General features: G+C 37.2%; 1 protein-coding gene across 1 annotated transcript in view; it reads left to right on the top strand.

The window, feature by feature from the left end:
* Positions 1-24923, top strand: part of DNAAF9 (dynein axonemal assembly factor 9) — a 137172-nt gene that overhangs the window by 63619 nt on the left and 48630 nt on the right. Inside the window, exons 12-21 of the mRNA XM_037898358.2 lie at positions 1774-1810; positions 7693-7780; positions 8244-8320; positions 9018-9062; positions 9624-9669; positions 12399-12510; positions 13791-13861; positions 14647-14697; positions 17741-17828; positions 21477-21580. Of these exons, the coding sequence (XP_037754286.1) occupies positions 1774-1810; positions 7693-7780; positions 8244-8320; positions 9018-9062; positions 9624-9669; positions 12399-12510; positions 13791-13861; positions 14647-14697; positions 17741-17828; positions 21477-21580 (719 nt within the window). The remainder of the gene's footprint in view (positions 1-1773; positions 1811-7692; positions 7781-8243; positions 8321-9017; positions 9063-9623; positions 9670-12398; positions 12511-13790; positions 13862-14646; positions 14698-17740; positions 17829-21476; positions 21581-24923) is intronic.

Raw genomic sequence — 24923 nt, 5'->3', positions numbered from 1 at the left:
ATTGCCATGAATTTTCAAAGATAATGGCCAATGGCTCTGCAATCACATCCGCCAACTCCTTTAGCACTCTCGGATGCAACGCATCTGGCCCCATAGACTTGTGCTCGTCCAGCTTTTCTAAATAGTCCCGAACCACTTCTTTCTCCACAGAGGGCTGATCACCTCCTCCCCATGCTGTGCTGCCCAGTGCAGTAGTCTGGGAGCTGACCTTGTTCGTGAAGACAGAGGCAAAAAAAGTATTGAGTACGTTAGCTTTTTCCACATCCTCTGTCATGAGGTTGCCTCCCTCGTTCAGTAAGGGGCCCACGCTTTCCTTGACTTTATTCTTGTTGTTAACATACCTGAAGAAACTCTTCTTGTTACTCGTAACATCTCTTGCTAGCTGCAACTCCAGGTGTAATTTGGCCTTCCTGATTTCACTCCTGCAAGCCCGAGCAATATTTTTATACTCACCCCTGGTCATTTGTCCAATCTTCCACTTCTTGTAAGCCTCTTTGTATTTAAGAACAGCAAGGATTTCACTGTTAAGCCAAGCTGGTCGCCTGCCATATTTACTATTTTCTACACATCGGGATGGTTTGTCCCTGTAACCTCAATAAGGATTCTTTAAAATACAGACAGCTCTCCTGGACTCCTTTCCCCCTCATGTTATTCTCCCAGCGGATCTTGCCCATCAGTTCTCTGAGGGAGTCAGTCTGCTTTTCTGAAGTCCAGGGTCTGTATTCTGCTGCTCTCCTTTCTTCCTTGTGTTAGGATCTATGTTAGTTCATACTTGAGAAGTCTTTTCAGATAAGACCTGTTTTCCTAGTGTAATGTTTGTAGAAAGTGTGGATTGAGTATACTACTACACTGTCCTTTCTTCTCTCCCCTCTAACATCCTTTTTTGTAATTTTAAAATTAGTGACGCTCTTCTGTTCCTACTCTTCTTTGTTCGTGAGCATGACCTAGCGCAGACTGGTGCACATGCGAGTAAAAGAAATTAAAACCTTTGATACATTACTTCCTTTCTTTCTGCCTTTTTGCGCTAGCCTCTATGTAGCCTTGCCAGTAATGTTACACTGTGACTGAAGCAGTTGAAATGTAATTTTTTACAAACTTCTCAAACAGAGTAAATATGTTTGTTCATAGTATTTTGCTACTTCTCAGGTGTGCAGCTATATTTTTGATACTTTTCATGATTTATAAAAGGAAACTCCATCCCTTTTGTCTTTGACCAATGGAGGGCTTAAAGTAATCACTAGAGCCCTGCAAATCCGTGGGTATCTCCTTTATATCCATGGGCCATTTCTGCGGATACCAGCACTGATGCGGATACAAATTTTGTATCCACGCAGGGCTCTGACAGTAAGGGTGGGTGGGCAGCTGTGAGGAACCGTGGCACGGATCCTTCACCTGCTCTGATCGGGGAGGGGGGGCGGGCGCGTTACCATGGTACTGCACATACTGGTACAAGTTGTAGCCAGAAATTCGCTCTGGTTTTTTTTTTGTTTTTTTTTGGGGGGGGGGGGGGGGGGGGAGGGGGGAGGGAGGATTAACAAAACCTACCTATCAAAGCAAGATCCTAAACAAAATTACCAGCCACAGTTTATACATCAATTTATATAAAACAAGAAGAAAAGATTACTCTGCAAGTAAAATGTAAATACCAATTGTTTAGACTTTTGAATTCATAATTCTGCTTTTTTTAAAGTAGATACCTTTTCCATGAAATGTGTTGCATAACCTCATGTAATAGTATTTAAAACTAACTTGAAATATTTCATTTTCATACAGGAAATGACAATGAGATGCACGAGAAAACTAAACAAGTGTAAGCTATCCATTTTTACTTCCCCCCTACTTACCCTTCCAGTTCCACTTCATGACAGTAGGTCCCAAACTCCTATTTAGATGAGATGGCTGCTGATAATTACAGTGCAGTTTTGTTTTGTTTTGTTTTTAACGCAGCTGTGTGTATATCTAGGGGAGACTTTAACTAGGTGCTTAAAAGATGAGAAATCTGGAAACTGATGTGGAGTATAGGGACAGTTACTTAATATGATATCACTGCAGCACCAAAACAATGTTTTAAATAAAATAATTTTTGGTCTTATACCTTAGTTCCTCCTGTGTTACTGATACATGAGACAGTCCAGTTTCTGCACTGGCTTGCTAATTGTGATTCTCCCTGGAGGTTGTGCATTCAGTATCTTGTGTCACTGTCTTCTGTCAGTTCTTCCTTAGTCTTCCTTGCCTTCTGTTTCCTCTCTCAAATATTCAATTAAGGGCTTGCTTACCATGTTTCCTATTTGTATTTGGGGGGAAAAAACAGATGATGCAGCTAGATCATAAGATAAGTCTTTTCATTACACTAGTATCTCAGGAGGATGTTAAACAGAAGCTACTAAAATTAGACATTTTAAAATCAGCAGGCCTGGATAACTTGCTTCCGAGAGTTTTAAAAAAGCTGCCTGAATATCACACTAGACCATTAATAGTTGGTTTTCAGTAAGTCAGGAATACAAGGTATGTTGCAGAAGACTGGAAGAAAGCCAATGTTGTGTCAGTATTTAAAAAGGGTAAATGGGACGACCTGGGTAACTACAGGCTTGTCAGTCTGGCATTGATCCTGGGCAACGTAGTGGAGCAGCTGATATAAGACTTGATTAATACAGTATTAAAGGGGGGTAATTTAATTAAGGCCAATCAACATGGGTTTAAGGAAAACAGATCCTGTCAAACTAACTTGATCTCTTTTTTTGTTGAGATTACAAGTTTAGTTCAAAAAAGGTAAGTTTTGAGATAATATACGAGCACTAGTGTAAGGCTTTAACTTGATACCATATGCCACTTAGATTAAAAAACTAGAATGATATAAAATTAACATGCAGTGTAGATGTAGTGGTGTTGGTCCCCATATCTCTCTCACCAACAGAAGTTGGTCCAATAAAAGATATTAACTCACCCACCTTGTGTCTTTAATAAAATTAACATCGACAAATTAAATAGATTAAAAGCTCCCTAACTGATAGCTCTCAAAATGTAATTGTAAATGGGGAATCCTCATCCATTGGGTGTGTTTCTAGGGGGGTCCTGAAGGGATGATCAGTTCTTGGCTCTGTGCTTTCTAATATTTTTATCAATGAGCTGCAAGAACACATATACTCATCACTGATAAAGTTTGCAGGTGACACACAAATGGGGGAGTGGTAAATAAAGAAGATGACAATAAACTGGATCGCTTGGTAAACTGGGCACAAACACACAATATGTGCTTCAATATGTCTAAATATAAATATATACATCTTGGGACACAGAGTGTAAGCCATACTTACAGGATAGGGGGCTCCATCCTGGGAAGCGGTGACTGAAAAAGTTGTGGTGGTCGTGGTGGAAATGAGCTCTCAGTGCAATGCTATGGCCAAAAGAGCGAATGTGATCCTTGGATGCATAGAAAGTGGAATTTTGAGGAGTAGAGGTTATTTTATCACTTTATTTGGCACTGGTGCAACCACTGCTGGAATACCGTGTCCAGTTCTGGTGCCCACCATGCAATAAGTATATTGATAAATTGGAGAGGGTTCAGAGAAGAGCCAGAAGAATGATTAAACAATTAGAAAACATGCCTTATAGGGTAGACTCAAGGAGCTCTATTTGGCTTAATAAAGAGAAGGTTAAGGGGTGACCTGATTAGTCTATAAGTACCTACACAGGGAGAAAATATTTAATGGTGGGTTCTTCAATCTAGCAGAGAAAGATCTAACATGATCCAATGGCTGGAAGTTGGAACTAGACAGATTCAAGCTGGAATAAGGCATACGTTTTTAGCAGCGCAAGTAGTTAACCGTTGGAACAATTTACCAAGGTTGTGACGGATTCTCCATCACTGACCACTTTTGTAATCAAGATAGGGTGTTTTTTAAAAAGCTCTGCTCTAGGAGTTACTTTAAGGAAGTTCTCTGGCCTGTGTGAGGAGTTCAGACTAAGTGATAACAATTGTCTCTTCTGGGCCTTGGAATCTATAAATCTTTGAAGTGTTCGATTTGGTGTACATGTCTAACATCGTGAGCTTGCTTTTTTTAGTATATTTCTAACATGTCCTGCTCTGTCAACTCTCTTACTCTCACATTTGTTAGCTGGTCTTTCCATTAAATGTGTAGTATCTTCTTCAGCCATCTGCGATGGGCAGCCTGCAGTCTCTGTTATTATCCACTCTCATTGGCCAAGTCTCTTCTCCGTCTGTGCTCAGTACAATCACCTGATACACTCTGGTCTTCATTTTAGTGTGGAGACCCCTGTTTGACCAGATGTTTATCTTTCCAAAAGTAGTGTTTGCATTTCCTAATCTTGTTATGAATATTTTGATTGTAGCAGAGTTGGCGGTTTCTTGGGGAAAGCTAGTTTAGGACAGGGCACTGGTAAATACCGGCTTAAACTCAGTTTAAACCGGGAAACTGGGAAGAATAATTACATTAGTATCCATCAAGTTCAGCAAGCATAGAAAGTTTGTATACATCCATTCAAATGGAAGAATAGGCTTGATCTATCTGCTACATTAATGTTGGATTTCTGCAACAGAATGCTGCGTGGCCAAATGGACCTGGACTGGTAATCCACAACGCTGCGTGCTTCTGATTCCTTAATGCTTCAAGCCTGCAAATCTGCATTGTCACTTTTATATAATCCAATGTTTTTGACTTTTGTCTATATAATATTAAAAACTAAAATATGTCTCATGACATGTATAACTTGAGAAAATACTGTGCCAAAATGTATACAGATATTCCAATGTTTAGTGTAATTACATAGTTCACCTCTACCCTGATATAACGCGGCCCTCGGGAGCCAAAAAAGGTTAGCATTACCAATTAGGCAATAAATGAGAAGCAGTTAATTTCAAGTGAAATGTTTGCGAAATAATAGACAACTCTCAGGGATGAGCATCAGAACTTTCTCCAAGTTTTCCCTTGTTATGTGGAAAGAAAGGATCAATGTAATGTCTCAAACATAAAGGATGTTGGGGATTCGTTTGGAATTTCTGTATGTTGGAGATCAGGTTGTATACTTAGGGTGGTAATACCACTACCTCTTATGCTGGCTGGTATAGTCTCATTGCTTCCTTGTATTCCCCTATCTGTTTGCATCCATCTGTCGTCTCTTGTCTTATCCTTAGACTGGAAGCTCTTCAGGACAGGAGCTGTCTTTTTTTGTTGTATTTTGGTACAGTGCCTAGCACAGTGGGGTTCCTGGCCCATGATTGGGGCTCCCAGGTGCTCTGCTAATAAAATAATTTTGATGTAGAATCTTCTGATACTGATCACTAAAAAGACAAAGAGGAAGGTTATTTCTGATGCCCAGCTTAGTCCTAGGTTTGGGGATATTTAAGAAGTATAACTTGAGGGCTTTGGTCACGATCCTTTTCCTGCAACCTTCGAGTGTGGGATTAACGTTACTCCTCCAAATAGGATACCACAGCCTGACACCCAGTTAAAGTAACAAAATGCAAAACAAGTGAAAAATGTTACCACATCATCTGTTAAACTCTAAATCTGATCAATTTCTGAGGGGCGCTTCACTAATATTTGTGGGAGTTTGTGTACCAGCGGGGCTAGGTTCTGAGCCAGAATTATTTCATCTCTCAGACATGCAGAAACTTATTTTTACTTGTTTTCAGTGCACCTAGTTTTTTCCAACATATTAGGGAAAGTTCACACTATTTCTGTGAACCCATACAAATAAACAAAACAATCAACACTCTTCTATAAACAAACAGATAAAGTTACTTTCTCTGTTGCTGTAAGTCTATGTGGGATGTCAGCTACAATGGCTTGGTCAGGGTTTGGTTGAACCAGTCTTATGTTGCAGTCTCTCAATAAAAATATATTGAGGTACTTAAGGGTTTTCCCCCCAAAATTTACACCACAGAGTGAACCATGCGTGGGAGTTTCAAGAAGCATACAAGATTGCTTCTTTACTTCCTGAGTGACTTTCAGTGTGTCCAGAGGACTTAACCCCACTCCTTATAATCTGGCAATTGTAGGAATGCAGGTAGTGGAATTGAGGTGCTCTTGAGCAAAGTTTGGGATTTGGGAGACCACTAGTTAGTGAGGCTGCTAGTGCAGGTTGGACAGTAAGCAGAAGAGTCTCTTCTTTCTCCCACTTTTTCGATATGTGGCATACTGAAGGCTGGGAATTCCTAGACAGGCCCACAAATTGTTCAAAGAATCTGGAGATGTAGAGCTGTTGAAAGGTATAATTCATTTAGAGCCTGATCTAATTGTCATCGATGTCAGTGGGAGTCTTTCCACTCCCCTTTTTGGAAGGAAATTAAACCAGGCCTTTATATGGGATGAGTTTTCTATTGCACAGCCAAAAAGTGGGGTGGATGGGTGGGATGGTATTTGTGTGTGGTGGTTGATTTATTTTATTTTTTTTAGTGAACATTTCTATAATAGGCCAGTTCTTCCTTTAGATAGATCAGCCCAATGTGTTTCCAGGATCTTTGGGCATGTAGGGCTTGCTTGCATGACCTTCTTCAAGACTATGGATATTTTTCTTTATTGGAGATCTCACGGTGAGATCATTTAAAGTGCTCCCACTTGACCCCATGGTAAACTTCTATTGATTCCAGTGGGAACAGAGGTAAGCTAGTGCTGAGGGCTTTTGAAACTATTTCCTTTAGGACAAATTGGGATGGATATGATTTAAATCACCAAGTGGAAAGCCTCGATTATCATCAATTTTAATCAACTTTTTCATTTCTACTACAGTTATTTTGTAAAGAATGGTGCATTCTCATTGGTTGATAAAACCATTAAAACATGCTGATTTACAAGTAAATAGAGCCTTTACACATACCTTGTTGCTACCTGAGAGGTACATGTTAACTCTATACATTTATTTAGGCAATTATGTAGCTTAATATTTTCAGGTTCTTATTCATTGGACATTTTTACTATGTTAGAAAATGGTGAATGTTGGGTGTAGTCATAGACTCAGTTCTCAAATTATGAATATTTATCAGAGCTCAGGTCGAGAGAAACTATTAAATAGGAGTATGAGACCATCTGGGTAGGCTCAGTGGATGATCCTGATGAGATCCATGATGGTGTCTCCTGGAGTCAGAGGCATGGTCCCAGTGCCTATGGTGACTTTGCCAGTCTCTTGCACCCAGTAGCACAGTTTCTGGGTCCCCCACAGGGTCAAGCCCTTAATACGGTACACGTCCTATTGTGCCATATTCATAAAGCTTGACCTCAAAAGCTGGGGGATTATCCTATGGTTTTCTCCCTCTATGTAGAAAAGCAGCGTTTAACTCAGTTTTTGATAGAGGCTCATGGATTAAGCATATTTATTTTTTATTTAAATGTTTTAAGAGATTAAAATAAGTTTAGGCCTTAACATATTTTGTGTTAAATTCGGATTTAATTGTAAACAGGCTTATTTTTAAAAAGAAGAACTTATAATTTAAATAAGAAAATCAAAAATCAACTTTTTTAACTTTAAAAAATTTACTTTCGTCCACCCAAGTGCAAATAAAATGTCATGAAAATAAATCAACTGGGCACAATATTAGAGATTTTAAGAGGTGTCTATTCTTTTTAAAGTAAGGCATTGTGTGGGTCTTGTGCTGTAAAAGATTTCTGGATTGTTATGAGAAAAGAAAAACTTTGGCTATAGCAATTCATGTTATGTTTGTATTTGTCGTTTCAGTAGGCTGTTGTCTCAGATATATGCTGCTGTTGTAGAGGGTGTCCTTGCTGGTATTGCATGCTATGCCAAAACTTCCAATGCAACCAAGGTAATTTAAAATGCCTGTCCTGTATCTTGTAGCAGCAATTAGCTTGTTGGCATTGTCTTCAGAATGGTACATACATCTGGCTTTAAGGAATACCTTCTGAATAAAATTACACCATTTCTGTTTTCCTTTTTGGCTTGCATATACATTACAGTAAAGTTCATATAGTCTTTAATTTTGCCTAAACTGGGTTTTTGACATTAATAGCAAGTTACTTTTCATTGGGATGGTGGCCTCCAGCAGGAGTCTCTGAAATGTCCATTTTAATTAGTGCTGTTTCAAAGTTTTACACATACAAGAGGTGTCTGACCTTGTGAAGTTTGGTAGTAATCTGGGCACTCAGTAGTCTGGCTCAACTGTGGTATTGTGCCCCTACTGCCCGGGGTATGGTTTCTGTTCAGCATCTGCATGCGCATCTTTTTAATGGGAATTCTGTACGCATATTTATTTATTTATTTATTTGCAGGCAAAAGAAACCGCAGAAGAAATTCTTATGTCTATGCTTGATTCCTTTCATCTAACACAATTTAAAACTGCATTACGGTATTTAGATATTTATTAGCTTTTCTGCTCATATTGTCTTAACTCGGTTGTTTTCTTTGGGGAAAAGTTTCATTTAAAACATATTTCTTGTTTTAAATTTGATTACTAAATTTAAGATTTAAATTGAATTGGTAGAATAATAATTTTTTTTCTTCCTCTCCACATTCTCCTAGCCACTTGAAAGTTATTTTAGCCTTAAAACTGTGATCAGTTTCTTTGCATGTAGTTTAGCATGTAAAAATGATATGATTCAAGCACTATCTACATTTACAGCAGTGTGTAGGGTACAGACACTGCATGCCCAGCTAGGACAGGTATAAAAAGCAGTATACGGGGAGGCACAGCTTAATAGAGTAGAGCATAGCGCCCTCCACGTCTGAACCCTAGGGAGTATAGATAGCTCTCTACATGCCCAAACAGTGCCTCCCATGTCTATGCCGCTATTTTTAACAGCGCAGTGTCCTGCAGTTTCTCCCCTGCTGGAGTCTCTTTCCACCACAAGGAAAGACTCTAGGAACAGAGAGAGGCTGCCGGAGTCTATCCCCAATCCCTTCCCCCTGCCAGAGCCTTTCACTTCCACACATAGCTACACATCCCCTACACGCCACTGCAAGTATAGACAAGCATAGTCATTAGCAGACCTCTAGGAATAAAAAAACAGTTTAACTGGATACTCTCTCTCTTTTTTTGTACGCAGCTCCAAAATAGCTTTTCAGATTCAAGCTGTGAATAATCATGGAAGGTCAGTATTATCTTATGTTTCATATGGGAAATAAGTAATTTTAATGCTGGTCAGCAACAAAGTATTTTTAGCCTTCACAAAACACATTAGAGAAGACATTATGATCTTTAAGTTTGTTATAGCAAATGAGGGCAACCGTTAAATGCCTTAGCATTTGTATACAGAGGCAGTTTAGTGGCTTGTTATCCTTCTGTGTGTATTTATATTTTTATGGAATCTTAGTAGCACTTTAAAAACGAAACAGCTGGGTAGAGCATCTTTATTATCTCTGTTAATATATAGGAGCATCAGGCGCACATTAGGAGTTTTCATTTAAAAATAAATTTGTTTGAAGTAAGTTTTTTTTGGTTTTTTTGGTTTTTTTTCTTCTCAAACTTATGGCATCTTACATTTTGCCATATTGTCTAAAACCAAATTTCACCTGCATTTTACCTGATTGACTAAAATGCCCTGGAGGTATAGAACACTTCTTTCAAGTAGAAATAGTTATTTTGGATTGGTATTGTAAACTCTCATTTAAATTATCTAGTCTTTAAATATTGAAATATTATTCTGTTTTAGAATTATTCCATTGGATAACGAGGATAGCCTGTACTTAGTTAAAACCGTAAGTAGAACTATTCCATGCTGTGCAATAACTTCCAATGATTAGTATTTCTAAATGTAATAATAATCTGTACCGCAGTGAACTACTATATATAAATTTAAAGATCTCTTTATAAAAAAAATGCCTTAAGATCTCAAAAGATGTAGTAAGGGATTAGATAGACTTATTTTTGTAAGATTTTTGAGTTCAGTAAACAGCAACAAATCTCTGTCGTCTTTGGTAGATGGCTTTTGGATGCAAGAACTGGTTAGATCCTGATGTGGTTTGTGAGCTTGGCCCAATAGATAGGGCAGGAAACTTGGGCTTGAGAGACCTGAATTTGATTCCATTGGCTGAACCAGAGTTCTTATCCTTGCTGTACTTGTGTGATCTTGGGCAAGACACTTAGGTTCTTTGTTTTAATTTCACCATATATAAATAGGGATAATATTTATCTCTTTGAAGAGTTTTAAGGTCTATGCATGAAACTTGTTTTATTAGTGCTAGTATTTAAATGCTAAAATACTCTTTTATAACAAGAACCAATGGCTGGAAATTAAAGCCAGACTAATGAAAATTAGAAATAAGTTATACATTTTTAACAGTGACGGTTACTGACCATTGAACAGATGACCAAGGGAAGAGGTGGATTCTTCATCTTTGGTGCCTTCAAATCTAGAAAGGCACCCCATCTTGAAGATATACTTTAGCCAAACACAAGTTATTGGCCTCATTAGAGGTAACTGGGTGAAATTTAATGACCTGTGTTATACAATGGTCAGAGTACATGATCCAGTGGTCTCTTCTGGCTTTAAATCTGCATATCAGTGTTTCCCAGAGTGAGGCTTTTTTCAGCATTGGAGATGAAAGAAAATGGGGCATGATTCCTGCACTCTCCAGCCCCACTACAAACGGAAGACACTGGGGAGTAAGTGCAAAAAAGGGTAGACTTTTAAAATCTGAATGCAAACAAATGGAGCAAAGAAAACAAGATAAGGAAAGTAGAACAAACAAAAGAACAGGGTTGGAAGAAAACAAAAAAGTAGCAAGGTGTAGGTTAGGGTACAAGGGAACCTAGGTCTAATACACAAATCCTTAAAAAGGTTGGAAATTACTTAGCATGAATCTTGTTCTTAAAAAAATGCAAATATTTTTGGCATTTAGGACCATCTTTGGGTGAGAGCCTTTGCAGTAATTTATTTCTTCTTCAGTCTCTGCACATTCACACTTGTGGGATTGCACATCCTGGTGATGAACTAGTTAGTTGCGAGGATGTGTGATTCCACAAGCATGAATGTACAGAGATAACTGGCAAGTAACCTCTGTCTTGATGATCTAAGTATTAAAGAACAGTAACAACCAAGATTTTCAAAAGATGCAGTAGTAACACTGAAGTCCAGATTCCTTACTTAATGTGAACATATGCCAGCAGTGGCAACTTAAATCTTGGGTCTGTTTTTTCTCTTTTCCTGCAAAACTGAAAATTCAGCTATAGTGTGTACAGTTATGTATGAACTGCTTCCCCTGCACGGCTGGCTGTCTTGAGCTGCTCCCCCTCCCTCCTTTTTTCCCCAGGCAATGGGTTGGAGAGCTTTCCTGGAGAAACGTGGGGAATTTGAGAGAGAAACTATGAAGCTCTGGCTTCAGAATTAAAGTATTTACATAGCAGGAGTTCCACAACTCAGACCCTGTGAACCTTCTACTCCAACCTAGTTCACAAGTGTGGTGCTCATCTTATTTTTAAAGAATTCCCAAACAAAAACTCTGTTAACTTGTAGTTAAAATTTAAGTACATTTTGAAGCAACATACAAGCTTACAAATCACTCAAGAAACCCAAATGCTAAAAAATATTGAAATCACAAGCTAAGGTAACACAAACAGTTGTTATGCTTTTTATTGATACATGCATAAACTGGAGACTTATTTGTGCTTATTCTGTACCTTAGGTATAGAAGTTTTAATTTCATTATTTTTCTTGGTTTTAAGTTCATTTTTTATACAGTTTGATATGAGACTGATAACACTAGGAAAAAACAGCTTCCTGTAGAGTCAGTTTAGTATTTTATCATGTGACTAATTTGGCTGCTCTTTAATTGATGTAGTCCTTGTTTATCCCTTGGTTCTAAAGTCTCTTAGCTGTCAGCTTTTGTGCCTCTGTTTTTCCCATACCTGCATAAATAGGGCCCATGTGTTGAGGTTTGGTATAATATTTTACGGGATGAGACATTTCATTGTTCCTTCTTCGTAGGTGCTTTATTTGATAAACAGGGTAGTAGTGTTAAGTTTGATCTAAAGAGACGTTTTCTCTTGAGCAATAATCTCACTAAAATGTTCCAGTAAAACAAATGTGAACTCTGTTAATAGAACTGAACAGTTCTTGTTCATTTCCACTGTAATCTAACATAGTTTTTAGGTTAGTTCTGGTTAGTTTATACCTGGGATGAAGAATTAGGTAGTATGTTTAGAAGTGAGGAGGGGTACCAAGATTACATTTGCAGAGTGAAGCTGTTTGAGACACAATTCAGGTTTGAGCTGTGAGATTTGAGAGGTTATGATTTGAGGCCACACATTCTTGTTACATTTGTTAAAATCACTGGCTTCTCCATTTCCATTTCTGTGTGGAAGTAGAATATTTCACGCAGCTGAAATTTGAACTCTGTTTTGATTCTAACAACGTTTTAGATAAAAATTGAAAAATTATAAAAGGCGCTCCTACCTCTCCTCCCTTCCCCCTCCCCATTTGCTACAGGCGGCTATGACAATATATGACATTCCAGATTTGCTAGGAGGAAGGGGATGCTTGGGATCTGTTGTCTTCTCAGAATCATTTCTGGCATCACAGATCTTTATAAAGGAAAAAGGTAACTGTTTCAAGCTCTTTCATGCACATTACTATCTCTTAATGTTGTTTTTATCAATTCATAATGTAATTAAATGGAGTAGTAAAATAACTTCTTGTATATTATCACTGCTATTTTGAAGATTTTAGTAAGTAAAGACCTAACTAAAATTTTCAATTTGCTAGTAATCTAAGGAATCCAGTTGTTTAATTTTAATGGACAAGATTGCATTCATTTTTTCTCTGCAGCTAATCTAAGGGACTCGTTTGTTTCCGCTATCAGCTTCATGGGATTGCTAGACAGAAGACTCTCATGCATAGTTGCCTTCTCAGCTTTTCAGTCTTATTGAATATTCACTTGTTCTTGTATTATAGAAAGGGACAAATAGAAGCACCAGATTTACCTTCTCTATACCTTTCATTATTTCATATATAGTTTTCTCATCCTGTAATACTTATTTCAAAGCTAGAAACGAGTAAATGAAAATTAAAAATGAAGTGGATGCAACTTCTATTTGTTTTTTAGAACAGTCTTGATTTAAAATACAGGATAGTAGGTAACCTTCAACCAACTTCAAACCCCACTAGATATTTTCCACAGTGCCAGAGTGAAAAAAGCCAAAGGCTTTGGTAACAAAGTCATTTGTGTTAAGAATTCCTATAGCATAAGATAGAAAATTTGCTCAAGACATTGGGTTCTAACCAAGTGTATCATCTTTTTTTTGCAATGTGAGGAGGGTTTTATCTGATTCTTGTGGATTGCTAACTCTTTTTTAAAAAATAAGACAAAACAGCAGCAACAACAAAACCCTAAAACCAATATTACGTATGCTGAGGTGTTCTGTTTAATCTTGGTCAGGACTGTTTTTTCCCAAAGCTAGGCTCCATTTTTCCTTGCTTTCCCAGCTCCACAAGAGGAGAAAGGGGGGAAAAGGTAAAACATGTTCAGCTCAGGCAGTAGTGGGAGTCAGAGAGAGAAAATAAACAGCTGAAGGGTTGAAGGACATTGGCAAAAAGGGAAAGGCAAATAAGAATCCTGGAGGGGAATGAGGACTGTTAATGTGCTCTGCAGGATTTCTGATGGATGGGTGATAGTACTGAAAAGGCTAGGAACCTTGTCATATAAGGAACACCGATCGATCGTTCAGAGAATCAGTAGTTTATAAGTAAACTAATAGCAACTTGAAATCCTCATAGCTGGTAGTGGAGACTAATAGGAAAATAAAGTGGTTTGATAAGGTATGTAAATAGTTCAGAAGGAATAATACTTCTGTTTTATTTTTGACATTTGCTTTCCGACAGATGGCAGTATTAATACAGAAACCAGCTACATCATTCTTACTGCAGCTATCCCAAGATATGTTTCTTGGCTGGTTAGTATAGTGCAACTTAAGTATTTCATACCCTGTAAGTTTTGTAAATGCATTCCACCAGAAGAAAAAATAGGTAAATATAAACATATAAAGTATGTGTGAATACTCTAACTCCATTTATTGGTAAGTAACATTCCTTTTAAAGACTCTGAAAATGGCTTATGCTGAAAGTATTTAGTCATTCCATCAATCTTAAATGTACATGTAAGTAACTGCTGTATGGTTTATCCAAGCTGACAGGTCTGATTTTTGAGAAGTGAATTAATTGTTGGGCATTTTATAGCACTTGGATAGCTAATGTGACTTGTTGTCAGTGTAGAACTGCTCCTACAAAATTGGAGGTCTGAGGCCAGATCCTCAGTTTGCATAGTTCCTGTGAAGTCAGTGGAGCCATGCTGATTTACATCAGCTGAGGATCTGATCCCTGGGAGAGAGTCTACTAAAAATTATCTGAGGAAGGATTCTCCTTTCTCCAGCCCTTTTATGCCACTTTGGCCTTTACAGGCTGCTTTAACTGGAGCAGTCCCTTGGACGTCAAAGTTATGCCGTGTTTTGGCCCCCACAGCAGCACAGAATTGGAAAGGTGCAAAGGTTGCTTAAAGCACAGAATCTGGACCCCCACCTTTGAATATCATTAGTCACCCAATGCTGTTACTAAAGCTGTATAAAGGCCATTTGTTTCCCATGACTGTTGAGCAGCATTTTTATTATTAAAGCAAGTTTAAAAGCAGATCGATCATTCACTGTGAATATAAATGGAAAATGCAATTTGGTTTTGCCTGCAGGTTGAAGATAATGAAGTGAAACTGTCTGAAAAGGCACAGCAAATAGTGAAGGTATGTAATGATATACTGCTTAAACTAACTGCTAATTCAAGGTAAACTTATTTAGTCAAAACATAAAGGTGATGCTTTCAAGGTCTGATCACAAATAACTAGGGCTGTCAAGCGATTCAAAAAATGAATCTCGATTATTCGCACTGTTAAACAATAATATAATACCATTTATTTAAATATTTTTGGATGTTTTCGACGTTTTCGAATATATTGATTTCAATTACAACACAGAATACAAAGTGTACAATGCTCACTTTATATTTATTATTACAAGTGTTTGCACTGTAAAAAGAGAAAAGAAATAGTATTTTTCAGTTCACCTAATGCAAGTACAGTAATGCAGTCTTTTTATCATGAAAGTTGAATATGCAAATATAGAATTATGTACAAAAATACTGCATTCAAAAATAAAACCATCTAAAATTTTAGAGCTTGCAAGTCCACTCAGTCCTACTTCTTGTTCAGCCAATCGCTTAGACAAACAAGTTTGTTTACATTTGCAGGAGATAATGCTGCCTGCTTCTTGTTTACATTGTCACCTGATAGTGAGAACAGGCATTCTCATGGCACTGTTGTAGCTGGCGTTGTAAGATGTTTACATGCCAGATGGACATGCTTCAACCACCATTCCAGGCGACGTGTTTCCATGCTGATGACGGGTTCTGCTCGAAAACCATCCAGAGCAGTGCAGACAGACACATGTTCATTTTCATTATCTGAGTCAGATGCCACCAGCAGAAGGTTGATTTTCTTTTCTGGTGGTTCGGGTTCTCTAGTTTCTGCATCGGAGTGTTGCTCTTTTAAGACTTCTGAAAACATGCTCCACACCTCGTCCCTCTCAGATTTTGGAAGGCACTTCAGATTCTTAAACCTTGGGTCGAGTGCTGTAGCTATCTTTAAAAATCTCACATTGGTACCTTTTTTGCGTTTTGTCAAATCTGCAGTGAAATTGTTCTTAAAACGAACAACAGCACGTGCTGGGTCATCATCCGAGATGCCCTAACGTGAAATATATGGCAGAATGTGGGTAAAACAGAGCAGGAGACCTACAATTCTCCCCCAAGGAGTTCAGTCACAAGTTTAATTAATGCTTTATTTTTTAAATGAGCGTCATCCACATGGAAGCGTGTCCTCTGGAATGGTGGCCGAAGCATGAAGAGGCTTATGAATGTTTAACATATCTGGCACGTATATACCTTGCAATGCTGGCTACAGAAGTGCCATGTAAAGGCCTGTTCTCACTTGCTGGTGACATTGTAAATAAGAAGAGGGCAGCATTATCTCCTGTAAATGTAAACAAACTTGTTTGTCTGAGCGATTGGCTGAACAAGAAGTAGGATTGAGTGGACTTGTAGCTTCTGAAGTTTTACATTGTTTTGTTTGTTTTTGAGTGCAGTTACATAACCAAAAAAAAAATCTACATTTATAAGTTGCACTTTCAGGACAAAGATTGCACTACAGTATTTGTATGAGGTGAATTGAAAAATACTATTTTTTATGTTTTATCATTTTTATAGTGCAAATATTTGTAATCAAAATGTACACTTTGATTTCAGTTACAACACAGAATACAAGATATATATGAAAATGTAGAAAAACATCCAACGTATTTAATAAATTTCAATTGGTAGTCTCTTGTTTAACAGTGCAATTAAAGCGGTGAATAATTGCGTTAATTTTTTTAAGTTAATCACGTGAGTTAACTGCAATTAATCGACAGCCCTTCAAACAACATGTCCTCGTATAATGGACTGCGCATAATGTATTATTTGATTTGTCTTTTTGTATATAAGGAAGTTTGTTCTTTTTCTCCCGTTTTTTCCCCCCGCCTTCAAACTACATTGTACAAAAATAACAGATTACGTCAGTGAATATGGCAGAAACTCAGTTTTAGGTTTCTTTACTGCAAACAAAGTAGCTAAAAACTAACACCAAAAAGAGTTCTATTAATCAGTCTTCTTTGGAATTTTGGTTTTAAATAATGTTACCCCCTGAGTTCAGTTATCAAAAATATGTATTGAAAAGACCAATACTAATATACATATTTTTTTAAATTTATAACAGGCTACATGCCTAAAATAAATAAATAAATATAGAGTATATATATAAAGTATGATCAAAATTGTGTAGCATCTGGAAATATCTCAGAAATCTTGAGTTTTTCATCTGTAGTTTAATTTGCAGTTGCCTAACCTTTCAATATAAGTATATTCTTGTGATTTATGTTCCTATTAAACTGTATAACATGCTTTTGGTTCAGTCGACTGATAATATAAAAACGAAAAGCCTATGCTCTGTGAATGTGAAAAATAATTTAATAGGTTTTATTTTACAAAACTGTGTGTGGGGGAAGCATTTTTTAAAATGATACTCCAGACCTTTGTTGTGCCATTAAAAGCCACCTTATCTTTGGAAATGCAGAGATTAGGTGCAATACTTACAAAGTTAATCAGAAAGGGTCTAATGCACTGATCTAGCTTCTCTCAATTTAAACCTTTACCATTTACTTGTTTTTGCTGTATCTGTTTTTTCTGTAATTCAGTCCTCTAATTGTCTGACAGGAACTCTAAAACTATTTATCAATTAGGCTTTTGTAATTTTTATTAAAAGTACTTATTTTTATTCAGAATTGTATTTACAGAACAGAATTTGGTTTTATATAGCATTTTTTGTAATCCAGGTACTTAAACAACAAATAATAATATAGTGACTATGTAGGCAGATGGAGCTGCTATTATGCACTCAGCAGTAGCTGTCTCATAAGTTTGAATGCCAGCAACTATTTAATGAAAGAGAAAATATTGTCCACAAAACTAGAGATCTTCTATATCTGAGTACTATCTTCTAACTTGCATTTGTAGAGTCACCATAGAAGGGCAAAAGGGACTTCTCTTTTTGAGGGATGGTATATTTTAATGCAAACCCATCCTTTTACTGTGCAATGTAAATCTAATGTTTAAAACTTGGTCAGGTTCAGAATGAATAGTCTCCATCACCTATATAGTCTATAATGTTACAGTAAAACATTTTGCTTCCTTTTTAGGAAGATGAATCCTTCCTAGGCACTTTCCTCACAGGAGGTGATGGAGCATATATTTATTCTAGCAGTTCACAGGCCATGCCTGAGGAAGGTGAGTTTTTTGTTGTCTTTTGTAAGTGTTAAAGAACAGTTTAGCATTCTAAGTAGTTACACAAATCTAGAAGATGTTAATCATGTAGTGAACTAGGCTCTTCTTTGGGTTGACAGGCTATACATGAGGCAGATTATATATACATGGTATACTTATGCTTGGCGCGAAACAAGTTCAGAATAGTGCTATTTTTACTGAGAGAATTTTTCCTTTTTTTTCCTGGCATTATATTGATATTCTCTGCTTCATTTGTTTCTTTTCATATTTTAAGTCTGGGAGCTCACAAAGCAGTATGTTCATAAGCAGAAAACTATAATTTATATATTAAGATATTTAAGGTAAATTCACTTTGTCCTTCTGTCCAGAGAGGAGAAATTTTATCATGGTGCCAAAATATGAGATAAAGATACTGGAGAATTTACATCTTCTCCAGTGCTTGGCAGAAGTTGAAAACTTGGGGGAAAAAAAAAAAAAAAGTCCTGCGGCAGTCTAGGAATATCTGTTCAGCATCTTATTTAGTAGTAGATACAGAGATAGGGTGAAAATAGCTTGATGTGCCTTGTTGCAAGATTGAGTTTAGGCTGACTACGTCTGACTACAGGGTGGAGAAATGTATTAAGCCATGCATAGCAATGTTGTGCAAAATGAGGTTTGGTCTCTTTATAGCGTGGGAGGAGAATAATAGTGGTTTTGGGTTTGTTCTTTTTAAACTGTTCAGCAATGTCTGCCAAATGGCATGTTCTTCTATTTTGTGAGATCTGTTAGATTAAATCTTTTTTGATAATTTTTGAGGTGGGGACCTACAAGGAGGTGGCACTGGGGATTATTGCACTGCATGTTCTCTGTAGACTTGATTTAATTTCTTGCTTATGTAGCAAGGGAACATGAACTTGACCTCCTCATCCCCAGCCATTCACACTGCCAGATGACTGCACAGTTTCAGCATGACTGGCCCTTTGTGCCTAAGTAAGAGAACCAGGATTAGAACATTTCAGAGTTGAATTGCATTAGCTGGCAGAGCTGTGTGGAAAACTTCTGTAGTACCTGGAATCCGTGTGGTTGGCTCAGTTCAGTGCGATGAGTCTCTTGTTTTAATGAAGATTAAATTCACTCAAACTTAAATCTAAAATATTTTTTCAGAATTCTTTCCATGTATAAATGGTTTCTATTCCTATTTGTTGGTAAAAATTTCCTCCTGTTTCAGGATTATATTTGTGGTGATTAGGAATTCTTTTATTTTGAACCAATACATTAACAGGATCTTGCCAATTTAAAGTGCATTCTTTGCCATATTAAGAGTTGGATAAAAGTGAAAGTAGGATGATATCAAACTGGTCTTATGTGAGGTAATTAGGTGACTTGGAAGTTATCCTGACCCCAGGCATTTGGATATAGGCTAAATCTAGTCTCTTTCTGGTCTTACTTTTTTGCTCCAGAAGCTCTAATCTTAGATTCATAGATTCCAGGACCAGAAGGAACCATTGTGATCATCTAGTCTGACTTCCTGCATAACAGAGGCTATAGAATTTCCCCTCAAAATAATTCACTCCCTTACTTACTACTTCCTTTTGACTTGTCCGCTGTTTTGACATCTGTCTTCTGTGACAAGCCACACAGTCTTGCTTTCTTTTCTCAACCACCCAAGAAAAAGGCATGTTAACTCTGCAATGTGCTTGGTTTTAGCCTTGGGAGTAATGAAGCTGTTCCCAAACACCCACAGTCTGACATCTGTGTAACTGTGTACAACCTGCCACTTTATTGAACAGTAAATGCCATTGTCCCAAGACGTGGATTACTAATACACAGTCGAAGGCTAGATTGTGTGCCTCTATTTTCATTGTGCTCTTCATTCTGGCCTTAAACTTGTATTTTTTTAGTCTCCCTATTGTGTTCATCAACAGTGTTCCATTTTATTGAACTTTCTGTATGGTAGTCACAGGCTTAAGAGGAATGCTAGAGAGCATTTATACATAGAAAAAGAAATACAAACTTCAAAACCAGTATTCTCTCCCATTAATTGTAATCTTTGAAGTTGAATTGTCAATTGTGTTCACAAAAACAATGACTGATATGTCACTTCAACTACCTACCTGTACTATGAAAGTCCTACTTTGAAACCTGCTAATTTGTTTTGTATTGGTGTTTTCTTTTTGGAATAGAATGCTAAAGATTTTGTATCCATAAACTTCCGTTTTGTTCTCTTTCAAGAGAGAAGGTATTAAGACACCAATTGTTTCATTATACCATAATTTGGTAGACTGTGTGTGTGATGTATATCCTATTTAATCCTTTCTCTCAATTCTCTCCCTTACTTTTGTCTTAATTTAGTCTCTCCCTTCTATAGAGAAATAGATAATTCTTCCTACTCCTCTTGAACATTCTTTTACTTCTCTTCCTTTTCTTCTTCCTCCTATGTGCTTTTCTTCTAGAGTGCTGCCCTGCCCCCTGGATGGAATGGCTATTAATAGTGGCTCTGGTCCCATTGGTAGTTCCTGGTCTCTTTTGGCTTCCGCTATAGCTAGCAGAAGCAGTTTTGTTTATGTCAGCTTGTGGTTCCTTTCCTTCTCTTATTTAACAGCTGAGCTCCTTCCTTAGAACAGCATTTGCTTAGCTGTTGTGAAAACTAGGCTGTCTCCTCCTTCTTTCCAGCTGCTTCCACAGGCCATCCAGGTTTTCTTAAGAGCCTTGATGCCTGTAAAATCAGCTGGAAACTAGGAGCGGGAGACAGTACTGTGTGACCTGCTGACTGTTACTGGATCACGAGCAAGTTTGAAAATTGCTGACCAAAATGATAGATTTTTATTCTGCATATGAAGATAAGTGTGTCTGCCAATAAAGTAAAGGAACTGGATTTTATAATCTTTGATAGTCTCCACATATGCAGATAATATCTACTAACAGCAAAAGTGATGTTTGGGATTGGTGAAAGAAAAATAGAACTTGTTCCCTGCCGTTTATTATGCTGAAATAGTAATTATATAAAGTGACACTGGCCAGATTAGCATGTCCAAAGTCAGCCCTGTTTTGACATTAATAGGTTAAAATTTTTCCTTGAGGTATCAGATGTTGGCTCTTTTATAGAAAATAACATGTTAATACATTTTATATATATTTAAATTTTTATATATCGATAGATATAGATATAAATTGTGTGTATAATAAAGTGTATAAAAATTCTTATGAAATGTGAAACACAGAAACCATGCCCATGTCCATTATTTATCTCTCCTAATCTGCATTCACTGTTTTTCTCAGTTTTGCAGTTAATCATTAATGGATTTTTTTTCTTTTTTCTTTTTTTAAAGCCCCGCAAAAAATTATTATTATTTATTATAATTTAAAGAGATTCCTGAGGGTAGAACTTTCACAAATAATGTGGCAGTTCCTTAAAGTGTTTCCTTCCCTGATAGCATCTGGAGAAATCTGGTAAAAATTAATGTTTGGGACAGATGTACAGATGTTATCTGGATTGCCTTCCTGTGGAGTAGGTTACTTCTGCTTTTGTTGCATAAGATAATACTTTGGACTAAAACACCAGTTGCATCACGTTGTACAACTTGAATAGACTTTCTTGAAAAAAGTGTCAATAGATATTGCTAAGTAGTGGCGTGTTGCATACATGAATAATCTTTCCATTTTCAATTTTAGGTAAATTATACTTCTTTTCAGATGGTATTCTGTTTTCCCATCCCCATCATGGGAGCATTACTGTTTCAAAAAATCATATGGATTCCATTGAATTCTATGATGGGGTAAGTTCTTCTGTGGGTTGCAGTTATTGTCGGAGATTGTCTTTTAATTTATATTTTTACAGGGGTATTTATTAAGTAACTAGCAAAAACATGTTTGAATCTTTATGATAGTGTTTGTAAGACTTGCAGAATATTGTTGATATTCAGTAGAATGCCAATTAGATACTTCTTAGACTCCAGGATTCAAATTCCTATTCTTTATATTACTTTTACTGTACTTTCGTGGTGGCTGAACTGTAAGTAGGACAAGATTTTAGAATGGGAACTTCATCATGGATATCTTTGTAGTTTGGGCTGCTACCTTTATTTTATGCAGTGGAAAGGGTTTTTGTTTTTTTATTAGCTTAATTTAAAAAAAAAATAGTGTGAAATGATTAAAAGTAAATAACTGTAAATGAAAACAAAATGTATTTTACTCGTTTATACATCTAGCAAATTTATTTTAACCAGATTTTTCATTGTTGTGTTTCAAGTCATAGCTCCAGTCACATGGTTTGTTTGTAGATGAAGTGCTGCAGCTATACCAAACATTTTAAACCTTCAGTCAGATGTTGCTAGCAGTGTACCACTTATCATTTAAAAGGTCACGAGGCGTGTCTTTATCTACTGTTGGAGAGTATTGTGTAACTGACACTGTGAAAGGGATGACTGGTTCACCTTTCCCAGGGAGAGAAAAGTGAGGAAGAAAAGCATGCTGCATATGTGCTCTACATTATTATATGTATTCCAGTTAATTACAGTAAACCACATGAACCATTTGTGACGGGTTGGACCTCTTGGGAAGCCACCCGATGTGCTGAGATACCACTGAGTCTACCTGTTTTGCCAGCATGGGCTCCCTTTAACCTGTCTTGCTGAGCCAGGCTCTTAAAAACCTCCTCCCACACACACACACACACACACACACACAGGCAGGGCCACACCCAGCTGCAGATCAGCTCTGGGAAGACTCAGTTTAAGGGACTTGCTCCAGCACTCAGCTGTCCGCCTCCTTTGGAGTGCAGACCCAAAGATATATTATGAAATTCGTCCCCTCCCTCAATGTGGAGAGAGGTGTGCACACTTCTTGTGCCCCCAGTTAGAAATTACAGAAACTGAGTTTAATAATTAACAAAACAAATCATTAACTATAAAAAGGAGATTTTAAGTGGAAAAAGGGGTAACAAACAGAACCAAGCAGATTGCTAAGTAGATGAAATCAAACACAAACTAAGCTAGTTTCACTAAAGAAATTGGTTACAAATAGCATTTCTCACCCTAGATATTGTTGCAGGCAGTCTGCAAAGTTTCTGTGGTTCAGAGTTCCAGCTATATTCCTTTTCAGAGTGGACCCCTATCTCAGTCTGGACTCCCCTCCTGCCTTCCCTTTTGTAGTCTTTTTTTCTTGGGCAGACAGGCCATGGAGAGGAGGATTGGTGTTTGCCTTCCTGTCCACCCTTAAATAGAATTTACATGAGGCAGGAATCCTTTGTTTCCCAAACTTGACTCCCCCCTTCTCTTACAGTGGAAAGTTACAAGAAATCCCAGGTAATGTTTTCGTATGAGGTGACAAGACCACCTGACCCTGTAGTATCACAGCGTCCATGAGTCAATGGCAGTATGGAGTGTCCACAGGAAGGCCAAGCTTTTCACAGCACATTGTCCTCGCTGATGGGCCATCCACCCTGTCTGGCTTTTCTGTTGTTGTACCAGAAGTGTTAGCAGTGCGCATCACCAAAAGTAGCATAGTTGAATTACAGATACATAGTCAATGTTCCTAACTTCAGGTACAGAAATGATACAGGCATACAAATTTTATAATCACATTCAGTAAATCATAACCTTTCCAATGACTCACGTGAGCCATTTTGCATAAAGTATATCTCAGTTATGTCATATTCATATCATAAGCATATTTTCATAAAGAATATGGAATGAAACGTCACACCATTATTTTAGCAGACATTGGCTTTTGCCACTTTCTGACCAAATTGTTAGTCCATTACACGATGATGATTTGCCATGTTAAATATATGCTGATTCTGATGTCTTGCTGTGATGTGACTTCTGGGAATTAAGCATTGGGTTAGTGTGGACAGCTCCATTTAAAGGTAGACAGATCTGTTTTAACTACAGTCATTTCTTGTTTTCATAGTTTATTACTGAGAGTGGGAATATGAGATTACTTGGGATGAGCACAAAGTTTCGTATGTGCTCTAAAAAGAAAAGCACCTGTTTATCTTCAGTCTTAAGTACTTAAGTTACTGTACAGAGACTTCCAGAGAGCGTTGTGTAGATATGATTTCATAAAGTTTTCAAAAAAGTAAAATACAAGAAAGGCGTGTGCTTAAAGTTGAAAAGCACAACAGTAAAGAGACCCTTACCTTAGCTGCCTTTTCTTTAATACCATATTGACCAACTCTTTGTAGTTGTATAAGCTATTTTAACACTGACCTTCCTTCTATTGTTTGATTCAAGACACTCACTTTTATAAAACTCTGGCTATTTATGGGGTCTGGCTATCGTTTTTGAACTATTGCCAGATTTGTGTGCAAAGCAAAACCTTGAAGGAGAATTTTATTGTTTAACTGACTTGGCATGAAGCAACGGTATAGAGCTAAAAATATTAAAACATGACAGGAGGATAAGGGGATTGTTAGTGCACTGTTTTTGGAAGGTAGAGCGTAACAATACTATAGATGCAGAGGAAAGGATAATCATTTGCACTTCCAAGTGAGAAAGTATTACAAGCAAGAGTAAGTAGGACCGCCAAGTAACATGCACATCTTATAAAATTCTAAAATCTAGATTTTCTATTTTTTTTGTTTCATCTTTTAATTACAACTAATCCTAGTAACATTGTCAACCGAACAAATATAGGTTTGGAAGTTGATTTGGGACTCCCACTCTTATGGCTGCTGAGTTGACATGCCACTTAATTTCCAGTGAGTTAGCATGGGCTGAGCTTTGTCCTTTTAAAATCTTGATGCTTTTCTCTGAAGAAAGCCATGTGTTCTCCATTCTAGTTAGAGGAAGATTATTACTATGACTTAACTAAAAGTACAGGAAAATCTTAGTAAACGACAAACTACACAAAAACACATGGTAGAAAGGGGTACCATAAAAGACACATGACAGCACCTGTTAGTGTTTAACCTGTGACCCTCATACCCTAAACTTTAGGTCTGCACAAGAAAATTTTCTCAAACTTCTCTAGCATTTCAAAAAAGTGAACAAAAGCAATAAATTCTGTCAATGCAGAAACATCTAGTTGCAGTACAAGTTTTAGATACTGTTCAATCACTTGGCATTGTACTTTAAATGTAACTTCAGTTTAAGCTTTGATAGTTCAAATGCCGCTAAC

Source organism: Chelonia mydas, chromosome 4, assembly GCF_015237465.2.
Source record: "Chelonia mydas isolate rCheMyd1 chromosome 4, rCheMyd1.pri.v2, whole genome shotgun sequence".
In the NCBI taxonomy this organism is placed as follows: domain Eukaryota; kingdom Metazoa; phylum Chordata; order Testudines; family Cheloniidae; genus Chelonia; species Chelonia mydas.
Note: the sequence above shows the minus strand (reverse complement) of the source record. Positions and strands in the feature narration are given on the sequence as shown.